Source organism: Laetiporus sulphureus (genome assembly GCF_001632365.1).
Source record: "Laetiporus sulphureus 93-53 unplaced genomic scaffold LAESUscaffold_22, whole genome shotgun sequence".
In the NCBI taxonomy this organism is placed as follows: Eukaryota; Fungi; Basidiomycota; class Agaricomycetes; order Polyporales; family Laetiporaceae; genus Laetiporus; species Laetiporus sulphureus.
Window position 1 is genome coordinate 343,428 of NW_024468531.1, and position 19,559 is coordinate 362,986.

Genomic DNA, 19,559 nt, shown 5'->3' on the forward strand with positions numbered 1-19,559 from the left:
GTCCGAGGGATGTCCGAGTGGCGTGGATATACTAAGGTATACATGTGGAGGCATAGTGGTACATTCTGTATATGGTATATGAGTGGATGAACTAAAGTCCTTGACGCTTGAGACTTGTGGCATGGAAAACCTGTGACAGTACCCCCTCCCTCCAGGCTGAAGTGTCCTCACGAAGCCCCTTGGTTCCTACTGATAAATATGTGGGTGAACTGCTTGGAGTGCTCATTTGTCTTTGGGTATTGGTGTCCGCGGGCACTCCAGGTCATATATGGTATATTTGGAGACATCCTCTTCCTTCACCGGGACATTCTTTGCAGTCATATACTCCCAGGGTATCTTGGTATCATCTAGGTAGTAGTAGCCGTGGGTGCATTCGGGGCACTGAATCTTCTTTTCTTCTATGATCCATTGGGCGTGGACTGGGTATACGAATTGATGGTTTCGAGAATATGGACGACTGACACAGATGATTGTGTGGATATAATGGTCAGGGTCTGCAAGCCATATTGTCGAGATATCAAGTCGCTCGGGTATGCTGATTTCTAAGCCGATCGGATATCCTTCAGGGTATGGAGCGTGACATGGGCTTGGTATTTTCTCTTTATCCATCTTTCCATTTTTTCTTGCCAGTGGATCTTTTCTCTCCATTCCTCATCCTCTGTACTATCACCAGCTTCACTGCTTTCTTCAGTCATGCCTCAGATCTTTCATCCTCTGGGTATAGTAAGGAGATTAGGCAGTCTAGGTGCCTTTGGATGTAGTTTATGGAAATTATCTAATAGTAGTATGTGGTCCTTTGCTATCGTAGAGCAGGGTACCCAGGTGTTTTCGGTATCATCCTTCCCTTTCCATTTGACCAGGTATAATAGTCCGTTCTTGGACTTTTTGCTGTCGAGTATATGGTCAATGGTGGGGGATTCGCCTTCCGGAACGGGTATAGTACTATCGTCCTTTTGTACACTAAACTGTGGGGTATGAAATGGTAATAATAAGGATTTGTGAAAGACGGGGTGTATATGACGTCAAGCAGATGGAAGCTTGAGTCTGAAAGCTGACTTCCTGACCTTTTCTACTATGGTAAATGGTCTGTAGCGTTTATCGTCCAGCTTCTTGCTTGGTCGAGTGGTTGTAATGTTAGTTCCTTCTAGTAGTACCAGATCGCCCTTGGTATAGGCAGCATGTGCTTGGTATTTGCCATCGTGGTACTTCTTCATTATAGCTTTCGATTTTGTAAGGTGTTTAGTCACGTCCTTGGAAAGTGCCTCCATTTCCTTTGTCCATTCTTCAGCCGATTGATTACGGGGCTCTTTCCTGGTTTCGACTTCCGTGTAGGGATGGTATCCATGTGTAAGGTAGAAAGGGGTATAGCCGGTGCTTGCCTGTCTATGGTTTCGGTATGCGAACATAGCAAGGGGTATTTTGGATGGCCAGTCATCCTGTCTATAGGAGGTGTATATATCCTCAAGTAGGTCTCTATTTCCTGGTTCATCCGTTCATTCTGCCCATCTGTCTGAGGGTGGTAGGCAGTAGAAGGATTCCCCTGGATGCCCAACTGTTGGTACACATCCTTGGTAAATGAGGATATGAACTGTGGTCCCCTGTTGGACCATATCCTTTTTGCTAGTCTGTGCGCCGACATTACATGTTTAATATACAAGTCCGCATAGTCCTTTGAGTTAATCGACTCCTTGCAGGGTATAGCTATGAAGTCTTTTGACTTCAAGTCCACAAATACAAGGATGGAGTCATACTCATCTACAGTGGGTAGTTTTACAATAAGGTCCATGGAGATGTACTGCCAGTTATGATCTCGGACTGGGTTTGGCTCTAATGGGGCTGATCTATGTTGGTGGTTATCTTTGGCCTTTTGACAGGTCCCACAACCTTTCACATACGCCATTACATCTTTGATCATCTCCAGCCACCAGTACGATCACTTGATTAGTTCCAACATCCTTTCTATTCCTGGGTGACCCATGAACGATGCATCGTGATGGGAGCATATTATTTTGCCGATAATTTCATGATTATTGGGTATGATGAGAATTTCACCTCCCCCTCCAGAGTGTGCTGTCCTCAGCCACTTCGAGCTTCTTTTGTGGCAGATTTTTTTATAATAAATATTCAGATGAATGTGTGGTGCAGAGGTCGCAGATAGTTTCGGTCCCTACGATTTTGGTTGTGCGGAATAGTTCATTTGGCAATACAACTTGATTGTCCAAATGGTCCATGCCATCATCGTAGTTTGGTCGTCTGCTAAGAGCATCTACTGTGCTATTTTTCTTGCCAAGAATATGATGGAGTCCGAAATCGTATTCGGCGAGGAAGGTCATCCAGTGGGCTTGACATGGGTTAATCTTCTGGGGTTTCCTAAAGTATGTGAGGTTAAGGTGATCAGTAAAGATCTGTACAGTATGTTTAGCATGTATTAAGTAATGGCGCCATTCTTCTAGACAATCTACGATTGGTAAGAGCTCCCAGTCGTAGACCTGGTAGTTCTTTTCAGCGTCCTTGAAAGATCTACTGTAATATGATACTGGAACCCAAATATTATCTTGCTTCTGCATGAGAACTGCCCCGAGGGTGAATTGCAAAGCATCTACTTCTACCATAAATGGGTCCTCGTCCATAGGTATATGTACAATTGGGGCTGATTTTAGGAGGTCCTTGAGACCCTGGAAGACACATCATTCAGTGTCCATCCATTCCCATTTTCGGTTGCCCGTAAGGTCCGATAGAGGTTTGGCCAAAAACCCAAAGCCTTTTACAAAGCATCTGTAATAATTACAAAATTCAAGAAACTGCTAAACATCTTTCTTGGACCTGAATTCTGGCCATTCAGTGATGCCAGCCACCTTTGCAGGATCCATGTGAAGTTTCCCATGGCCAATGATGTGGCCTAGGTACTCAGTTTCTTCGACATGGAACTCGCATTTCTCAGGTTTGCACGTCAACATGTTGTCACGGTAACACCGGACAAGAGATCAAAAAGACTAAAAAGGATCAGTCACGTGGAATGTGCTGTCCTGATCTCCCTGATCTCAAGGTATCCCCCTGAACCCTATGTGGCGCAAGAGCCTATTGACTTACTGGTTGATGTGGCATATGCAGAAAAGGGTAGAGATATATGAGGGAGCTTGGTAAGCTCAGTGAGTGCTACAGGTAGTAGACGAGGAGAAACAATCTGAGGTTTCGTCCTCTACATGGCTGGTCTTATATACATGTACAGCAGGCTATCTTACCTAAGCTACCTATCTACGGGTATAAGCTAATGGCCATACATGAAACAATAGGATGTCTGGAAGTAGAACAATAAGTGGGAAGATTTGATGGTTGCCGCAGTAATGCATGTGCTCATCGTGCCTATCTTGGTTTTCCTTTTGTTCTCCGGTGTGAACATCGTGCCTATCTAGGCTTCTGGCTAAACTAATAGGAAGCGGAAGGCCGATGCATAACAATAGTCCTTGTTCTCTTTGTTCCCAAATGGGTGCCTCTATTGTATCCTGGAATAGACAGGTCCGACCGTATCATCCGCGGGTCTGGACCATAACATGTGATGTGGACTATCACCTGATCTCTACGCATCACGTCTGTGGCTGAATGGCATGAGATATTGGTGAAGCACGTGATCTGTGGTGTGAGAAAAGTCACGTGCAGACTTTGTGGTGAAAATCTGTGACACTACCCCCCTTTCAAGGCTCATTGTCCCGAGGAGCCAAAACCTTTATTACCCCTTCTAGTTGCTCACAACGGTTGGTAGCTTCAGGAGGGAAGCCCTTCTGCATAATACTCGAAGATTATTTGGGCTATTCTGTCTCCCGGCTTGACCGAAAATACGAAATCCATTGTGTTGATTAGTATGACCTTGAGTTCTCCAGTGTAATATGGATCGACGACTCCTGCGCCCACGTCAATTCCTCATGCAGCCAGTCCACTGCGTGGAGCTATTCATGTATAGGTATGTTTGGGAGGGTCAATCGCGAGACTCCCATTCCTACCACAGCTCGTGAATGCGGGGGGATTTCATGCATTTCTGCTGCATAAATATCCCATCCTGCTGCTTCATTTGAGGATTTTTTTGGTGATTTGGCGAGATCTGTCATCTTATGATATAGGAAGAACTCGTCTGGATGGTCAGACATGTTGATTCGGTGTGTGGAGATCGGTGCAACTTCATATGAGGATAATTCGAAGCGTTTTCCACCAAAAGTGACGACCCTGATTGGTGCTTTTGCTGCATCTGGATGTTGCTGGTGGAATTCTTGAAGAAGCTCATCGGCGTTGGTAAGATTTGTTCGGGGTTCCCATGTATCGTCGGAATGGTCATAGCCTTTCCATTTGATGAGGTATTGGACCCTTCCCCTTACGACCTTAGAGTCTAGTATTTCTTCAACTTCGAATTCTGGTTCTCCTTCGATTTCTATAGCTGGGGGCTTTGGGGGTTTGCGGTTTGCGACCGTGTCTTGATGGTACATGATCAACTTGCTAGCGTGGAAGACCGGGTGGACCTTCATTTGCTTAGGCAGTTCCAGTTTGAATGTGACTGGGCCTAGCTTCTGAAGTACTTTGTAAGGTCCGAAGTTTTGTGTGCCTAGCTTTGCGGATTTGACTTTTACTCTGAGATCCTTTCCCTTGAGTAGTACCAGGTCTATGACTTTGAATGGGACTTCTCCCTTTTTCTCGTCAAAGTACCATTTCATCCATGAAGCTGAAACTTCCAATGCTGCCTTTGCCTGTTCTTGTGCCTCGGATCGGTGAGCGAATAGATGTTCCAATGAAGGGTGACATATTGATTCATGCACGTCTGGTGCCATCTTTGGATGCCGGCCATATTCGACAAAGAATGGGGAAAGTGCGGTGGACTCATGGGTCTGGTTATTGTATGAAAATTCTGCCGTTGGCAGGTAATAGACCCAATCATTCTGTCTGTGATTACAGTACATATGTAGGTACTGTTCCAACACCTGATTAACCCTTTCTGTCTGACCATCTGTTTGGGGGTGATATGCTGTGGACATTGTAGACTTTATACCGAGTTTCTGGCAGAACTCCTAGAACAGTTTGCTCGCAAATTGAGTATCTCTGTCTGAGATAATCTGGCGCGGCAATCCGTGGAGTTTGAAGACTTCATTATAGAATACGTTAGCGACTTGCGACGATGTGACTGTGTCGTCCGTTGCGTAAAAGTGCGCTCGCTTTGTGAGTCTGTCTACGACGACAAGTATTGCCATCTTCTTTTCTCCCCTAAAGTCCATGGCTGGAGGAAGTTGAGTGATGAGATCGACTGTGATGATTTCCCATGGTTCTCCTGGTACCTCATTGGGTTGTAATAGTCTGTATGGTTTTTCTCTTGAGTACTTGTTGCGTTGACAACTGTCACGACCTTGTACGTATTGTTTAACCATTACAGACATTCCTGGCCACCAATAATTCTGGGTAATAAGCTCCAACGTTTTGAATCTGCTGGGGTGTCCAGCTGGTAAGGTGTCGTGATGGAGTTTTATTAGGTCAAGGCATAGCTGTTGATCCTTGGAGACATAAACCTTTCCACGATGGAGCAGCAGTCCGTGCTCAAAGTTCATTCTGCGAGGTTTTTCCCAAATTCGTGCTGTCCTGTAGTCAAAAGCGCACGATAATTTTTGGTCATCATGTCATCTGTGAGTGCCTTCTTGATCCTTTCCAGTAGTTGAGCATCATCAACTTCAGATGCGTGAGTGGGTCGAATCGCATTGATAGCGAAAAATTCAGGTTTTAACAGCATTTGGTTCAAATTGTCGCTGTCTACCCCCCTCTCATGGTCTGGCCTCCTGGACAGAGGATCGGCACGTAGCATAGTCTTTCCAGGTTGGTGACTAAGTATGAAATTAAATCTTGTGAGGAATAATGACCAGCGCACTTGGCGCCGGGATAATTTTTGTGCCTGACAGAAGTATGTAAGGTTGAGATGGTCTGACCAAATCTCAATGGGTTCTAGGTGTCCTTCTAAATAGTGCCGGTATTCTTCTAGTGCCCGAATGATAGCAAGCATCTCCTTGTCATAAATCTCATAGTTCCGCTCATGTTCGTTGAGTGACTTAGAGTAGTATGCGACTGAATGCCATAGCTTGTCCTCTCCCAGTTGTTCGAGTACTGCACCAGTTGCGTAATCTGAAGAGTCTGTTTCTAGACAGTATGGTGCAGTGTCATTGGGGAGTTGTAGGATCGGGGCTGAAGTGAACACCATTTTAAGTGCACTGAAGGCTTGGTCTTGCTCTTCCTTCCATTGCCAGGGCACGTCCTTACAGGTGAGAAGCGTTAAAGGTCATGCGAGTTTCGCAAAGTCCTTTATAAATCACCTGTAGAAATTCGCGAATCCTAAAAAGGCCTGTACTTGTTTGACCTTTGTCGGTGCGGGCCAGCCAAGTACACCTTCGACTTTAGCAGGGTCCATCTGTACTGAGTTCTTGCTGATGATCATGCCAAGATACTCGATTGAGGACTGTTCAAAGAAGCATTTCTCCGGTTTGACATATAAGTCATTGTCCCGGAGGCACTGTAGAACTGCTTTCACTAGTCGTCGGTGTTCATCGAGATTGTCTGTAAATATGAGGATATCGTCTAAGTAGACTACCACCTTTCCAGTGTAAATTAAGTCTTCGAGGACTGTATTCATCATTGTTTGGAAGGTGCTAGGAACATTGCAGAAACTGAAGTACATTACGGTGGGTTCGAAGAGACCATGATGTGTGATGAAGGTGGCTTTCTCTTCGTCTCCTTCCCTAATCCTTATGTTGTTGAACCCCCATCTCAGATCAAGCTTCGTAAATATACTAGCATGTGAGAGTCTGTCGATGAGGTCCAAAATGCGTGGGATTGGGAACTTGTTCTTCTTTGTGACTGCATTGAGGTTCCTGTAATCTTGTATGAGCCTCAGTGATCCGTCTTTCTTTTTGACGAAAAAAACGGGTGCTGCAGTTGGACTCCTTGATCTCTTGATGTAACCTTTGGCCAACTCTTGGTCTATCCACGTGTCGAGCGAATTTCTTTCCTGTAGGTTCATAGGATATAACTTTGCCGGGCATGGTAACGATGCCTCTGAAACAAGTTCGATTGGATGATCGTAGGGCTTTCTTGTGGGCATTCGTTCTGACTGCTTCTTGGAGAACACATCGCCATACTCGTGGAAGTGTTTGGGGACATAGGCTGACCAGTAGTCTTTGTCCTGTTCTCCTTTTTGCGGTGCTCTATCCTGATTCCTCTTGGTGTCAAGACCCATAATGAGTGATGCTACGGCCTGTGCATCAGGGTCTTCTGATAATGACACTCATCTGATGAAGCTGTCCATGTCGTTCCAGTTGTCACCTAACTCCTGGGAACCAACGAACTCCATTAGGTCTTCGATGTGGGAGATGTTTGTGTCTTCCAGGTCCTCCTTCTGGATTGCTACCTGTGAGGGTGTGCATCTTTGTGGGCACCGGGTGAAATCGACTGTGAGTTTTCCCCAATTCACTTTGGGATTATGCTCCTTGAGGAAACTCATGCCTAGTATAACGTCTTTATGTCCTATATCGGTGACCAAAAGGCTTTGCTTGCTTGTGTGATTTCTGATGGTTATACTTAGAAGAACCCTTTTCTTAACGGTTCCACCCTTGTTGTGAGATGCATCTGCGTTGTAAACCCTGATCTCTTTCTCGAGTGAGATCGTAGTGAGATTCAACTGATCAACCAGCCATGGGTTGATGTAGCAAGAATATGCTCCTGAATCGAGGAGCGCCTCAGTCTGGACTTCCCTTACTCCCTGTTTGAGGTGAACAGGTAAATCAATCACATGTTTTGACGAACCAGTAGATGCGATGTATAAAAAACTTGATACTGGTACATGCGAGAGCGAGTAGGTACTATTACAGTGTCTATGGGAACTCTGGCCAGACCTCAGAGAACCCGCCGAAGAAAATCCTCATCATCTTCTATCTCCGTGATCCTAGCTGCTTTGACAGCTGGTTCCGGTTCTGCCTCCTTTTCCTTTCCCTTTGCGTCGTAGCTGGCGATGAAAGCATGGACTGCTTCTTCCCTCGCCTTGCTGTCGTCAGAGATGTCTGAGGCCGTGTTTGAAGAAATTGTCCTTGTTGCTTGGCCCCACTTTGGCAGTTCAAATTTGCCTTTGTACTTGGGGTCTGGGCATCGCTGTTTAAAAATGAAGGGGTGTTTCCCACATCGTACACACAGCTTTTTCTCCAGCCATCCTTCTTGCTCTTTGGTGAGGGTGGATACTCGATCCACGACCATTGCGTTGGGGTCTTTTGGGGCTCATGGTGTTGATGATGATGATGTTGTTACTGTTCCGCATTGACCTGCCTTGTCGGCTCTGAACTTGGACTCGAGTTGTAAGCAGAGGTCGAGGTATTTCGGCCATGTGATTGGGTCAGAAATGCCTAGGCTGTCTCGTGTGACCATTGCCTGTCGTACCTCCTTGCTTTGGTGTTCAGCGATGTAACCGATGAGTGCGGTGTGCCCTAAGTTGGTCTGAGTGACCCATTGCCGGAACTGTTCTGTGAAGGAGACCATGGTAGGATAGATTTTTGTGCAGATCTCCTTCAAATGTTGTTGTGCGTCCTTGTCCGGGTCGAGGGTCCTGTAGTTTACTTTGAGAATGTTGATGAAGTCTTCCCATGTGCCGAGTGCCTGCCGTGCTGCTGCTCTGGTCACGTACTCGGACATGTATGTGAACACGCCACCTTCCAAATGCAGCAGGGCCGTGGTAATCTTGTGTTCATCGTCGTTGATCTCATTCCACCGCATCCATATACCGAGTTGTTGGAGCCAGTCCTCTAGACTTCCTTTGCCCGAGTAGTGTGGAGGTTCGGCAATTTTGATGCGGGGCTTGTGTGATTGGACCATGCCGGATGTTTGACCTTGCATTGTAGTGACGCCGCTTGCTTTGAGCGAAGCTAGCTCGTGCCGCAGCTTAACGTTAGCTGCCTTGATTTCCATCATTTCTTTGCCCATGTCGAGCATTGCTGCCTGGATTCCCGTGAGCTCATCATTTAAAACTGTCATATGTGCATCTTGTGCAAGGATCCTATCCTTAAGCTTCCCGATCTCCATCTGGAGAACTGCCTCCTTAAGTCGGTGTTCGCTTTTGTTGTTTTGGATTAGCGATTCAAAGGCTTTCTTGTGCTCGTACATCTTGTTTTTGAGCACATTGTAGATCTTGGCAATTTTGGTAGTGACTGTGAGCTTCATTGCGACAATTACCCATTCGCGTATGTGGTCCGGGACTTCTCCGGGAGTCGACTGTCTGAGAGCATCTTCTAGGTGCTCGAATTGGTGTCCGTCAAGCTCCCAGATGGGTGAAACGTAGGCGGGTACAAGTGATGGTGTCGGGGATGCTGGTCCTCCGACTTGAGATGCAGAGTCCTGTGGTCCTAGCGCAGGTTCTGGTGAATTGCGCTGCGAGGCACGTGGGGTGCTTCTGTCATGTGCTGACTCGACGTTTATATGAAGAATGTCATCCATTCATTGCCTGAATGTGGATGCGTGTGCACGATCGGCTGACTCCATTGTGATATAGGTAAACTAATACAAAAAGTGCAAATATCTCACTTTCGAGATAAAGACCAGAGCCTTGGTGATTTTCTGCAGCCTCTCTTCCTTTTCTATCTGCTTGAAACTGATTCCCCCTATCTCCAGACAGACTTTGTTGATAACCTGCTTCTCGACGAATGTATATGTGCACATCCCTGTGTGTAGGTCGGCGCAGACTTTATCGAGCTCTGTGGCGAGGCTAAAGATGGGTCCTTGGTGCTCGTCCTTGAGATGATATGAGAATGCTCCTAATATGGGTTGGAGCCTGAAGCGGGTAGTGTCTACCTGCTTCGTAAGGGTCTCAATGTGGATCGTCGGCCTGACTCTGGAAGGGAGTGGGCGGATGGGATGTGCAACAGTGTTTGTCTTTATGAAGTTGGGTAGGGGATGAGTTGGAATGGGAGCAATGATGGGGGGAGGAACTGCGTTGGAAGTGATAAGCTCTGGGGGTGGTGCCGGCTTGCGACTACCAGTGGTAAGTCATCCTTTTCTGGGCTTGTAGCATTCAAGCGGTGGGGTGCGATCACGAGGTTTGCGGATGATTTCGTACTTTATAATGTGTGTAGTATCGACAACCCTAGCTGCTGCGCGCTGCCTGTCTGTGGACGATGCGCTGAGTGACGTGAGTGTGAGGAGTCTTCCACGCTCCTTGTTGGTTTCCTGACGCTTGTAGTGGGTGTCGAGGTCGATCCTGGGGGTGACCTTGCGCTTTGAGGCTTTGGGCAGCTCAGAGTCTTGCTGAGGCTCACGCCGGGTAGAGATCGGGTTGGAATGTATGTCAAAAAAGCTGTGCGCTACAGCTGAAACTGCTTGTGCTGAAAATATGTGGCCGCTTGTGTTAGACACTAAGCAGGGGTGCAGAAAATGTCAGATTGTTTCTAATGTCACGGTAACACCGGACAAGAGATCAAAAAGACTAAAAAGGATCAGTCATGTGGAATGTGCTGTCCTGATCCCCCTGATCTCAAGATATATGAGGGAGCTTGGTAAGCTCAGTGAGTGCTACAGGTAGTAGACGAGGAGAAACAATCTGAGGTTTCATCCTCTACATGGCTGGTCTTATATACATGTACAGCAGGCTATCTTACCTAAGCTACCTATCTACGGGTATAAGCTAATGGCCATACATGAAACAATAGGATGTCTGGAAGTAGAACAATAAGTGGGAAGATTTGATGGTTGCCGCAGTAATGCATGTGCTCATCGTGCCTATCTTGGTTTCCCTTTTGTTCTCCGGTGTGAACATCGTGCCTATCTAGGCTTCTGGCTAAACTAATAGGAAGTGGAAGGCTGATGCATAACAATAGTCCTTGTTCCCTTTGTTCCCAAATGGGTGCCTCTATTGTATCCTGGAATAGACAGGTCCGACCGTATCATCCGCGGGTCTGGACCATAACATGTGATGTGGACTATCACCTGATCTCTACGCGTCGCATCTGTGGCTGAGTGGCATGAGATATTGGTGAAGCACATGATCTGTGGTGTGAGAAAAGTCACATGCAGACTTTGTGGCGAAAATCTGTGACACATGTGTTCCCGGAGTATTCTAAGTACCTGTTTTACAACCTGGCGATGTTCCTCCATGTCCTTGGTGAATATTAAGATATCGTCCAGATATACCATAACCTTTCCAGTGAGGATAAGATTGTGAAAGATGTCATTCATCATCATTTGGAACGTTGATGGTGAATTAGTGAGTCCGAAGAACATCACTAGAGGTTCGAATAGACCTCAGTTCGTGACGAACGTGGCCTTTTCCTCGTCTCCTTCCTTGATCCATATGTTATTATAAACCCACCGGATGTTGAGTTTAGAGTAGAATTGGGCTCCCTTAAGCCGGTCAAATAAGTCATTGATTAGAGGGAGCGGGTATTTATTTTTCTTCGTGATTTCATTGAGCCATCTATAGTCCTGAACCGGCCTTGATTTGCCATCCTTTTTCTTGACAAAGAAGAAGGGGGCATCCCAGGGGGATTTAGACTGTCTGATGCAACCAGTCTTTAGATTTTCTTTGAGGAAAATATCCAGAGCTTCTTGTTCTTTTATGCTCATTGGGTATACCTTTCCGCAGAAGGATTTCGCGCTGTCTACTAGTTCTATAGCATGATTTCATACTCTGCACTCAGGCAACTGATCGAATTCAGTTTCCTCGAAGACCTCCTTGTAATTCCAATATTCTTCTGGAACTACCTCTTGCATGCTCTTAGCTTTAGTACTTATGCCTTGAGCGATGGCTAGATCGGTGGCCTTGGTGGCTCGTATGTGTTCATATTCGGAAAACTGCTTCTGAATGTAGTCGCTGTCCAGTGCCAGCACCTTGTCACCATCCTCCAGCTTGAGCTCCCCACAGTTACAACGTGTGAAGGGAAGTGTGCATTTAGCCCAATCTATCTCTGGATTATGGTATTCTAACCAGTCAAACCCGAGGAATATGTCGTGGTCTGAAAGGGTAGTGACATTGAGCTTGCGGCGCTCTCTATGGCCCTGAACAACTATGTCTAGAAATACATAATGTGTCATATCGCCATTTCGGTTGGGGGATCCATTCACATTGAAAACTTGTACCGGTCATTTGAACGGTATAGTGGGTATATTGAACTTTTTTTACAAATTGTTCGTCGATGCAGCATCCAGTGCATCCGGAGTCTAGGAGTGCATTTGCTGGTATATTCCTGTCCCCAACTTCTATAGTCATTGGTATATCGATCTGGCAATGTCGTCGTACTGCTCGAACATTGAAGTTGCCTTGCAGTTTATGACCAGTGGACCCGAATCCAGCAGTCCCTCTTGCTGTTTCTGCTATCTCCGTTATGACTTTGGTAATGAGGGTATCGTTTCGTCCTAAGATGAGCTGGGCAATGTGATCGCCATACTCAATCTCGAAAGGGGTATCAAGGGTATTGATTAGCAGTATTTTGACTCGTCCTGTGTAGTCTGAGTCTATTACTCCGGCTCCTACATCTATTCCCTTTTTTACAGCCAGACCTGGGCGTGGAGCGATGCGTCCGTAGCATCCACTTGATATCATCAACTTCAGGCTGGTATCTATGAGTCCATGAGAATGGGGTCCTATAGTACATTGCTCCACTGAATGCAAGTCATATCCTGCTGCTCCATCTGACTGATGTGAGGGTACAATCGCTTGTGGATGGTCTAGATATACATGCAAGGTTGTTTTCCTGTTCTTCTTCTGTGTATGCTTGGGGGTGGAAGCTGCAACCTGCAAACTGTCAGTGTTCAAAGATGAAGAAATAAAAGGTTTCATGAATTAAGCACAGCTGCTTCTTGAGCCTGCCGAGCTTGATCAGAGGACTCTGCCTTGTCATCCCGAGACTCCACATTTAAAGATATAGTGTGGGCACCACTACTTGCACCCATATTGTCCGATGTAGTGCTAGAAGTACATGTGAGTGATGAAAGTATAGAAAATCTAGAACCGCTAGGGGGTGGTGGTGTGCTGTCGTCTGTGACTGAGGTACTCGAATTTCCCATACCAGTGCTTAGACCCTCCTACCCACGTCCCTCCTGGGTATTTTCAGGATTGCTCTGAAGGCCCTTCTCAGGTTTTTGGGCCTCCATGACCAATAGAGCGTCCATGCCCAGGGGCTCACCTTGGGTGGACCCAGTTATCCCAAGACCGTTCTCAGGCTTTTGTGCCTCCAGCATCAAGGGACTCCCAGTATTGTCCTTTTCTGGCAAGACATGCGTACTTATGCCTTGCTGTATTGAAAACCTGCCTGGTTGAGCAGAGTGGGGTTGGTCATCATGGCTGCCTTAAATGCTCATACAGTGATGAGCGCAGAAATGAGCTGAGCACAAAGCACGAGGCAGGCAGCAGGCAAGCCCAGGCAGCCAACCAACCCTTTGTCATATCAACTGCCTCCGAGACATGCGTACTACACGAGGCAGTTGGAGCTGGAAAAGATGGTCTCGACTGAGTGAGGCATGAGCAAGAAGCCAGCGGCAGCCCAGTACACCTTCCAGAAAAACCAAGGGGCGAAGGCGGTACTGAGGATCGAGGATAAACTGCTCGAATGAGCATAGCAGTAGCAGGATATTAGTTACAGCGTTAGCAGGATACCACTCTTACAAGTTTTAGATTTCAGACACATTTCAGATATGCTTCTAGTCTCTGGAAGCAGGGTACAGACACTTCCCATAGTAATGAACAGTTTGGCAATGAGCTGTCCGTCATAGTATATAAATCTGGTCACAATTGGCGAAAAGGATAATCGACTGAGAGGGGATCACAGGAGCGAACTTTTTCATAGTTCCACAGTTCTATTATTCCACTCTACACAGCTCATCTTTGATACCAATCTATTGCTTCACTATTAATTGTGTTCTATCGAACTCGATAACTTCGTTAACAAAGTCTGCACTACGGACAACTCGCACCACAAGCCCAGAGATAAAGGCGATCACCTAGGCTCAGTACGGTCTCTTACGCACAGTTCCTCGGTTAACTTGTTCTATCGAGGCCAGGAGGACTTTATCAGTCGAGCGCTAGAAGGAACAAAGTGATCGAACACACCAAATGGGGTCCAGCCAAGGCCAATGGTAGCAGACAAACAAGTTCCATATTAGGATTTTTTTCCCACAGTCCCAATTAGGTGTCCAACTCGTGTTTGCGAACAGCATTAAAGCGCTGGGAACGATCTGCGAACAATCCCTGCAGATCTGCGAACAAAACTCAAACAACCCCAAATAGGAGACTCGAAGGGCCGAGGCGGACGTCTGGTCCGAACGATCGTGCTAGCAGATCTGCGAACAAACTGTTAGTGCTCAGACAGCATTTGCGAACAATTGATTGGCACGTAAACCCCATTTGCGATCAATTCAAAGCACGAAGCTGACATAATGTGGGACATTCATCTCTCAAAACAGTAACATGCATGTGGGCAAGGCCAGCATTCCATCCTAGCTCCAGCCAGTCAGCCAGCCAGCTGAATGAAACTATCTGCACCGTACCTTTCCATTGCACGCTTCGGACGACACTCTCGTCCACCACCCACACACACATCACCCATATCCACTAACATCACAGAGTCTTAGTAGCAAGAAACCTGCAGGCCTCGCACCCTTCAAGAAAAGAGTCATCTTCCTGTACTGGCACACCATCAGAGACAGAGCAGAGTGGTTGATACTCACCTCGCTCCGCAACGAAGTGATCGGTACTGCCTGACCATGGACCATAGGGAGGTGGCATCTGAGCATATCAATGGCCTCAGTTTCTTCTACTGATATGGCTCGAGCTTGAGTTCCTGCAGGCTGAAAGGGAGTCTTCTGCTTTCAGCACTGCGCCTTGATCCCGACGGTGTCCTTGTGAGGAACAGACTTCCTTGCCTCATCCACGTTCTTGACAGGTGACCTTGCTGTCCTTATCATGTTTGCCATTTCCGGTGCTGTTGCTGAACCTTCTACTGCAACCTGCCATGTCTTGGAGTCGGACTTCTTGCCTTTGCCCTTTCAGTCTTCGTAGGTGGTGGCCCACTGCTGCTGCTGCTGGAGGTCGAGTCAGGCTGCAACCTCCTTCCAGAGGCTGTAGCTGTTTACGTCCTAACTGATGCCTTCTGACGAACAAATTTTGTTGCAGAGCTCCTTCCGCATGGTGTTGCAAAGGAGCTGGAGCAGCAGTTGCTCGTTCTTGTACCCTGAGAACTTGACCCAATGTTCCCATTCAGTGATGAATTCCTCCCAAGGTTTGTAGCGCTGCTGTAATGTGCATAGCATGCGCTGGCCTTTCAGTTCTGGGTTTGCAGGATAATACATTTTCTTGAAGTCCTTGACGAAGTCTGGAAGCGTGTCGTACACGATCTCACCACCGTCCATCCTTTCTAGTAATGAGGACTTCCAGTGGTCGATGTGACTTCCACATATATAGGAAATGGCCCACTGAACCTTAGCTTGTTCATCACTAAACTTGCTAGGCTTCATGATGATGTAGTTCATAACATCGGTGAGCCAGGCCTTTGCCTTTACCTTGGTGCCATCAAATGCCTCAGGGAGATTGACCTTTGGCCCTCAGAACGATTGTCTGTGCTGTTCGTCTGAGGAAGCTGGTGTAGGAGCCATGGACCTCCAGTTCTAATCTGGAGCGGGTACTTCTGGCTCCAGGGGAAAAACGTAGTGGATGTCCTTGAACTCGTCGTCGTGGTCATCGCCGAGGTATACTGAATGTGCCGGAGAGATTGGGGGTGTGGCGATTCTTCGACCAGGCTGCCGAGTGTTTGACTTATGGGTCCTGTTGAAGGTTGAAGGACCCTCGACTCCTGTTATCCAGTTCTGAATGCTGGTTTGCTTTGGATCTTTTTTTGCCTCTGTGCGAGGCCTCGTGCACGTGCATGAGGTAGGATCCAGACCAGTGATGCCCCGTGCTGTGGGGTGATAATTTCTTCATGGTACAGTGATTCTAGTGGCACAGGGCTCTTTGGGGCCTGGAGATGGCTTGGTGGTGGAGATGGTACCCTCTCGAGAGCCTTCTGTCTTTGCTCGAGCTCAACTATTCTTCTTCGATGCTCGAGACTTTGAAGTCTCCATAGGTCAGACTCCCTCTTTTCAGCCTTCAGCTGCATCTCCAATGCGGCTATGTATTTCTTGTAGTTGGCCTCACTTTGGTCAACTGTTTGGAGATGCTGCCTCATCTGCTGGACCATGTCGAGTTCATCTTTCGGGGCTCGTAGCTCTGTGAAAGCTTCCTCCTTCAATCCTTTTTCTAGGATTAGGTCATCCAATAGTTGTTTCTGGGCCTCATCAGCCACGAGCTGTGCCGCTCGCTCCTCTGCGACTACCTTGATTAGGGTGATTACTTCTTGGTGAAGTCAGTCGTAGTCAGTTTGGAGGTGCTGATATGCCCTTCGCATATCTACTGGGTGATTCCAGAATCCTGAAGTTTCCTCCGTGGGTGGTGCTAGCCCGGGACGTGAATAGTAATATGTGCATCTTGTGTCCGAGAAGGTCATGGACTGGTATCCAGTCGGTGTGTTACTGTGACTGGACCACACAAAGTCCTCGCCCTGGGCTGCTGCTCCATGTCATGCCGGTTGGTCTACCTGCTCAGTACGGAATCTCCTCCATTCTTCCTCGTCATGGTGTGGGGCTTGAATGTCATATGCCCACTGCTGGAAGGCCCTCCCTCTGCTTGGTTCATGAGGGTAGAGTCACTTAAATTCTTCTTGTAAGTGACGCAAGGGAGATCTTTGACCAGGAATAGAGTGTGCCATTCCTTGGTCTGAGTAGTATCAGGGAGTGGGAGCATGTGTGGAGATAATGGAGGTTGCTGCCTCTGAGGATTCTGGTCATAGAGACCCAGTTTGGGATGGTTCTGGGTTTTGGAGTGCTATCTCCATGGCATGTTCAGAACGGGGTTGTTGCAAATGTTGCGACATCTTCAAACTCATTTATCCGGTCGAGAGTTTGACGACCTGTTCTTCACCAAGCCCAGTAATGGACCAGATGCAGCTTTAAAGTCCTGCTACTTCTAGTAGGTCTAGTTACTACGGAGTCCTGAATAATGCAGTTCGCAGTCACAGAGGGGTCTTTGTGGTCTTTGATTATTTCACTACCAGTGTCCAACTACCTCTGAAGGGATGTAACCTTGGTCCACCTGCCATTTTAGCAGAGCTTTCCAAGAGTTCGTCCTGCATCAAATGACTATTTGTTTATGTATGTACTTGTAACTAAATCCCTAAGTAAGTCAGAACTGCGCAGGGGTTGAATACACGTCTGGTGCCGCTTTAGCACTGAGCAAGTAGGTTTAGACCCTCGCTACTCGAGGTTTGCAGGTCTCGCCGAAGCAGTCCAGAAGTGTTGCTGATTCACAGCTTCCTGTGGTTTTCGCAGAAGGTTCTTCCTTGTTATCTGCTAGCCCTTTTTGTATCCACGTAGGCTATATGCTTGGTTTCAGTTAATTCAGATGCGCTGTCATAAGCAGACCACGCTCTACCACTGATAGATAGTGAGACTATCCAGATGCACGGCAGCTAGGTCGAGAATATTTTATATGGACGAGCAGTCTGCCTTCAGGCTACACCACTGGTCAGTCCAATACAGGAGCTGCCTAGTTGCTGTGATGTAGATGATAGCAGTACCCTTTGAAGGAGTACTGTGTCCCTTTACCACAGCAGTTCTGTCATCGTCAGGCTCTCTGGCCCTTCTTAACGGCCCAGTTAATTTTAACTGGCTGTGTTTAGCAAAGTCACTTATGCCTGGGGTCACGGCAAGTTTGTGACAGCTCACAGCCGAAGCCTTGTGCCAACTTTCGCAGGAGGCTGGTTTAGGGCCTATGTATCCTGACTGACAGTTCACATATTCGCTTCACCGAAGAGGTTCAGCAGGGTGCAGCTAAGCCCAAGGAATGCGGGGAGTAGCTTTGGGTGAGTACGATAGAGATAGAGTTGATCGTCAGAGGTATACGATCTGAGGCGATGACCGGTGCCCACAGATCAAGAGGAGTAGTTTCGAGTTATGTGAAGGATCTCAAGAACTCCTTGAGTCCACTCTCGCTTAACCCGTCAGGGTTCTTTGGCTTAAGTGGAGAAGTAAAGATCAACTCGAAACTGAGGTGGAGGCCTCAGCTCGAGCCAGTATATATAGATGTGGACCTAGACCCCTGGTACCGGGTATAGGATCCTGCGTACCCTAGATTTGTACTAATACATCATTATGGCATGCTATGGTGTGCTCAGGCCTAGTGGAGTCCGTCTAAGTCTAGGAGTGTCTATGAAGTCCAGGCCTGTGATGTCACTATGATGTAGGGTCACGTGACTGGTACATGTCCGAGGAATGTCCGAGTGGCATGGGTATACTTAGGTATACATGTGGAGGCGTAGTGATACATTCTGTATATGGTATATGGGTGGATGAAATAAAGTCCTTGGCGCTTGAGACTTGTGGCACAGAAAAACTGTGACATAGGCCCTTAAGCCATACTCAAACTCTATATCTTCAGTGAACCGTGTATGCTGCATGCATGCATCACTGCGATCTCACAAACGGGTTCAGTAACTGCATCAAACGAAACGAGACTTTGAAACGAGCTGGGTCGACATGTCGATGCACCGTGCTGAGAGGCCTCTACGTTTGCACTTTGACATTAGGAACGGATACATTCAATTGTAAAACCGGGCAGTTCTCGAGTCGTATAAGAGGCATCCTGTTATAGAACGAACTTGTGACAGACAAGAAGCATCAGCTCCTTAGACGTCCTGCCCAGGCTTAGGTGTTCCCATGCAGAAATACACTGGTACAGTTCATTGTTTTCCTTCAGACAAATGCGCCTACTCATCGTCCCTCAGACAATGTGGTTTCTGCGGACCGCACATTGATCGAAATTTTTCCTCACAAGCCCTTCTTTCTTCGGCTGGATGTTTTACATAGCAAGTGGTAGCCGTCATATAATCTGCACTGGCGGCGTTCATACGTTCAACGTCTCCCAAGGACAGTGCGAGTATCACGCATAGCATTCGGTGAGTCCTGCTGTATCATCATAGCGACCGTTAATGATTTCACAGCATTTATTGAGCTACCAGATGTATGACAATAGCACCATCATAAGATTTTATGGTAGCCGCAGACAGCAGTAAGTCTATCTAGGAACAAACATTGTCAAACATATATTGATCTGCCTTTGCTGGCTCCAGATAGCAGTATCTCGTCAGCAGTTGGAATTGCCATCAATATAGCCAATATGCAGTAATATTAGATGCACCCATAGCATTGTTGGGTCTGCGTGCCTTTACGAAAATACGAAGTGACCACCTTTATCATGAACGCACTGATGACGTTCAGCGCTGCCTGTCTATACGCGACGGTCTCATACGTGAGGCACCACATGCGTACCGGGTCAGTGCTATACCTGAGGTATTCATGTAAACGGATGGAAAAGGAGTGGACGAGAGGACACACGCTAGAGTCAAAGGCTTCAGCTCCTTGATGATAGAAGGACTATATTAGTAGTATGTACCTAGAGTCAACTACGATACATTAGTATGTAA

General features: G+C 47.1%; 1 protein-coding gene across 1 annotated transcript; it reads right to left on the reverse strand.

Moving 5' to 3' along the window:
• Positions 1-7,540: 7,540 nt before the first annotated feature.
• LAESUDRAFT_614692 (uncharacterized protein) lies at positions 7,541-12,274 on the reverse strand (the record flags this gene model as incomplete). Its single annotated transcript, XM_040903197.1, has 2 exons — positions 7,541-7,696; positions 12,164-12,274. Coding segments are annotated over 2 exons (267 nt in total), but the record flags the coding sequence as incomplete, so codon positions are not given.
• Positions 12,275-19,559: the final 7,285 nt, after the last annotated feature.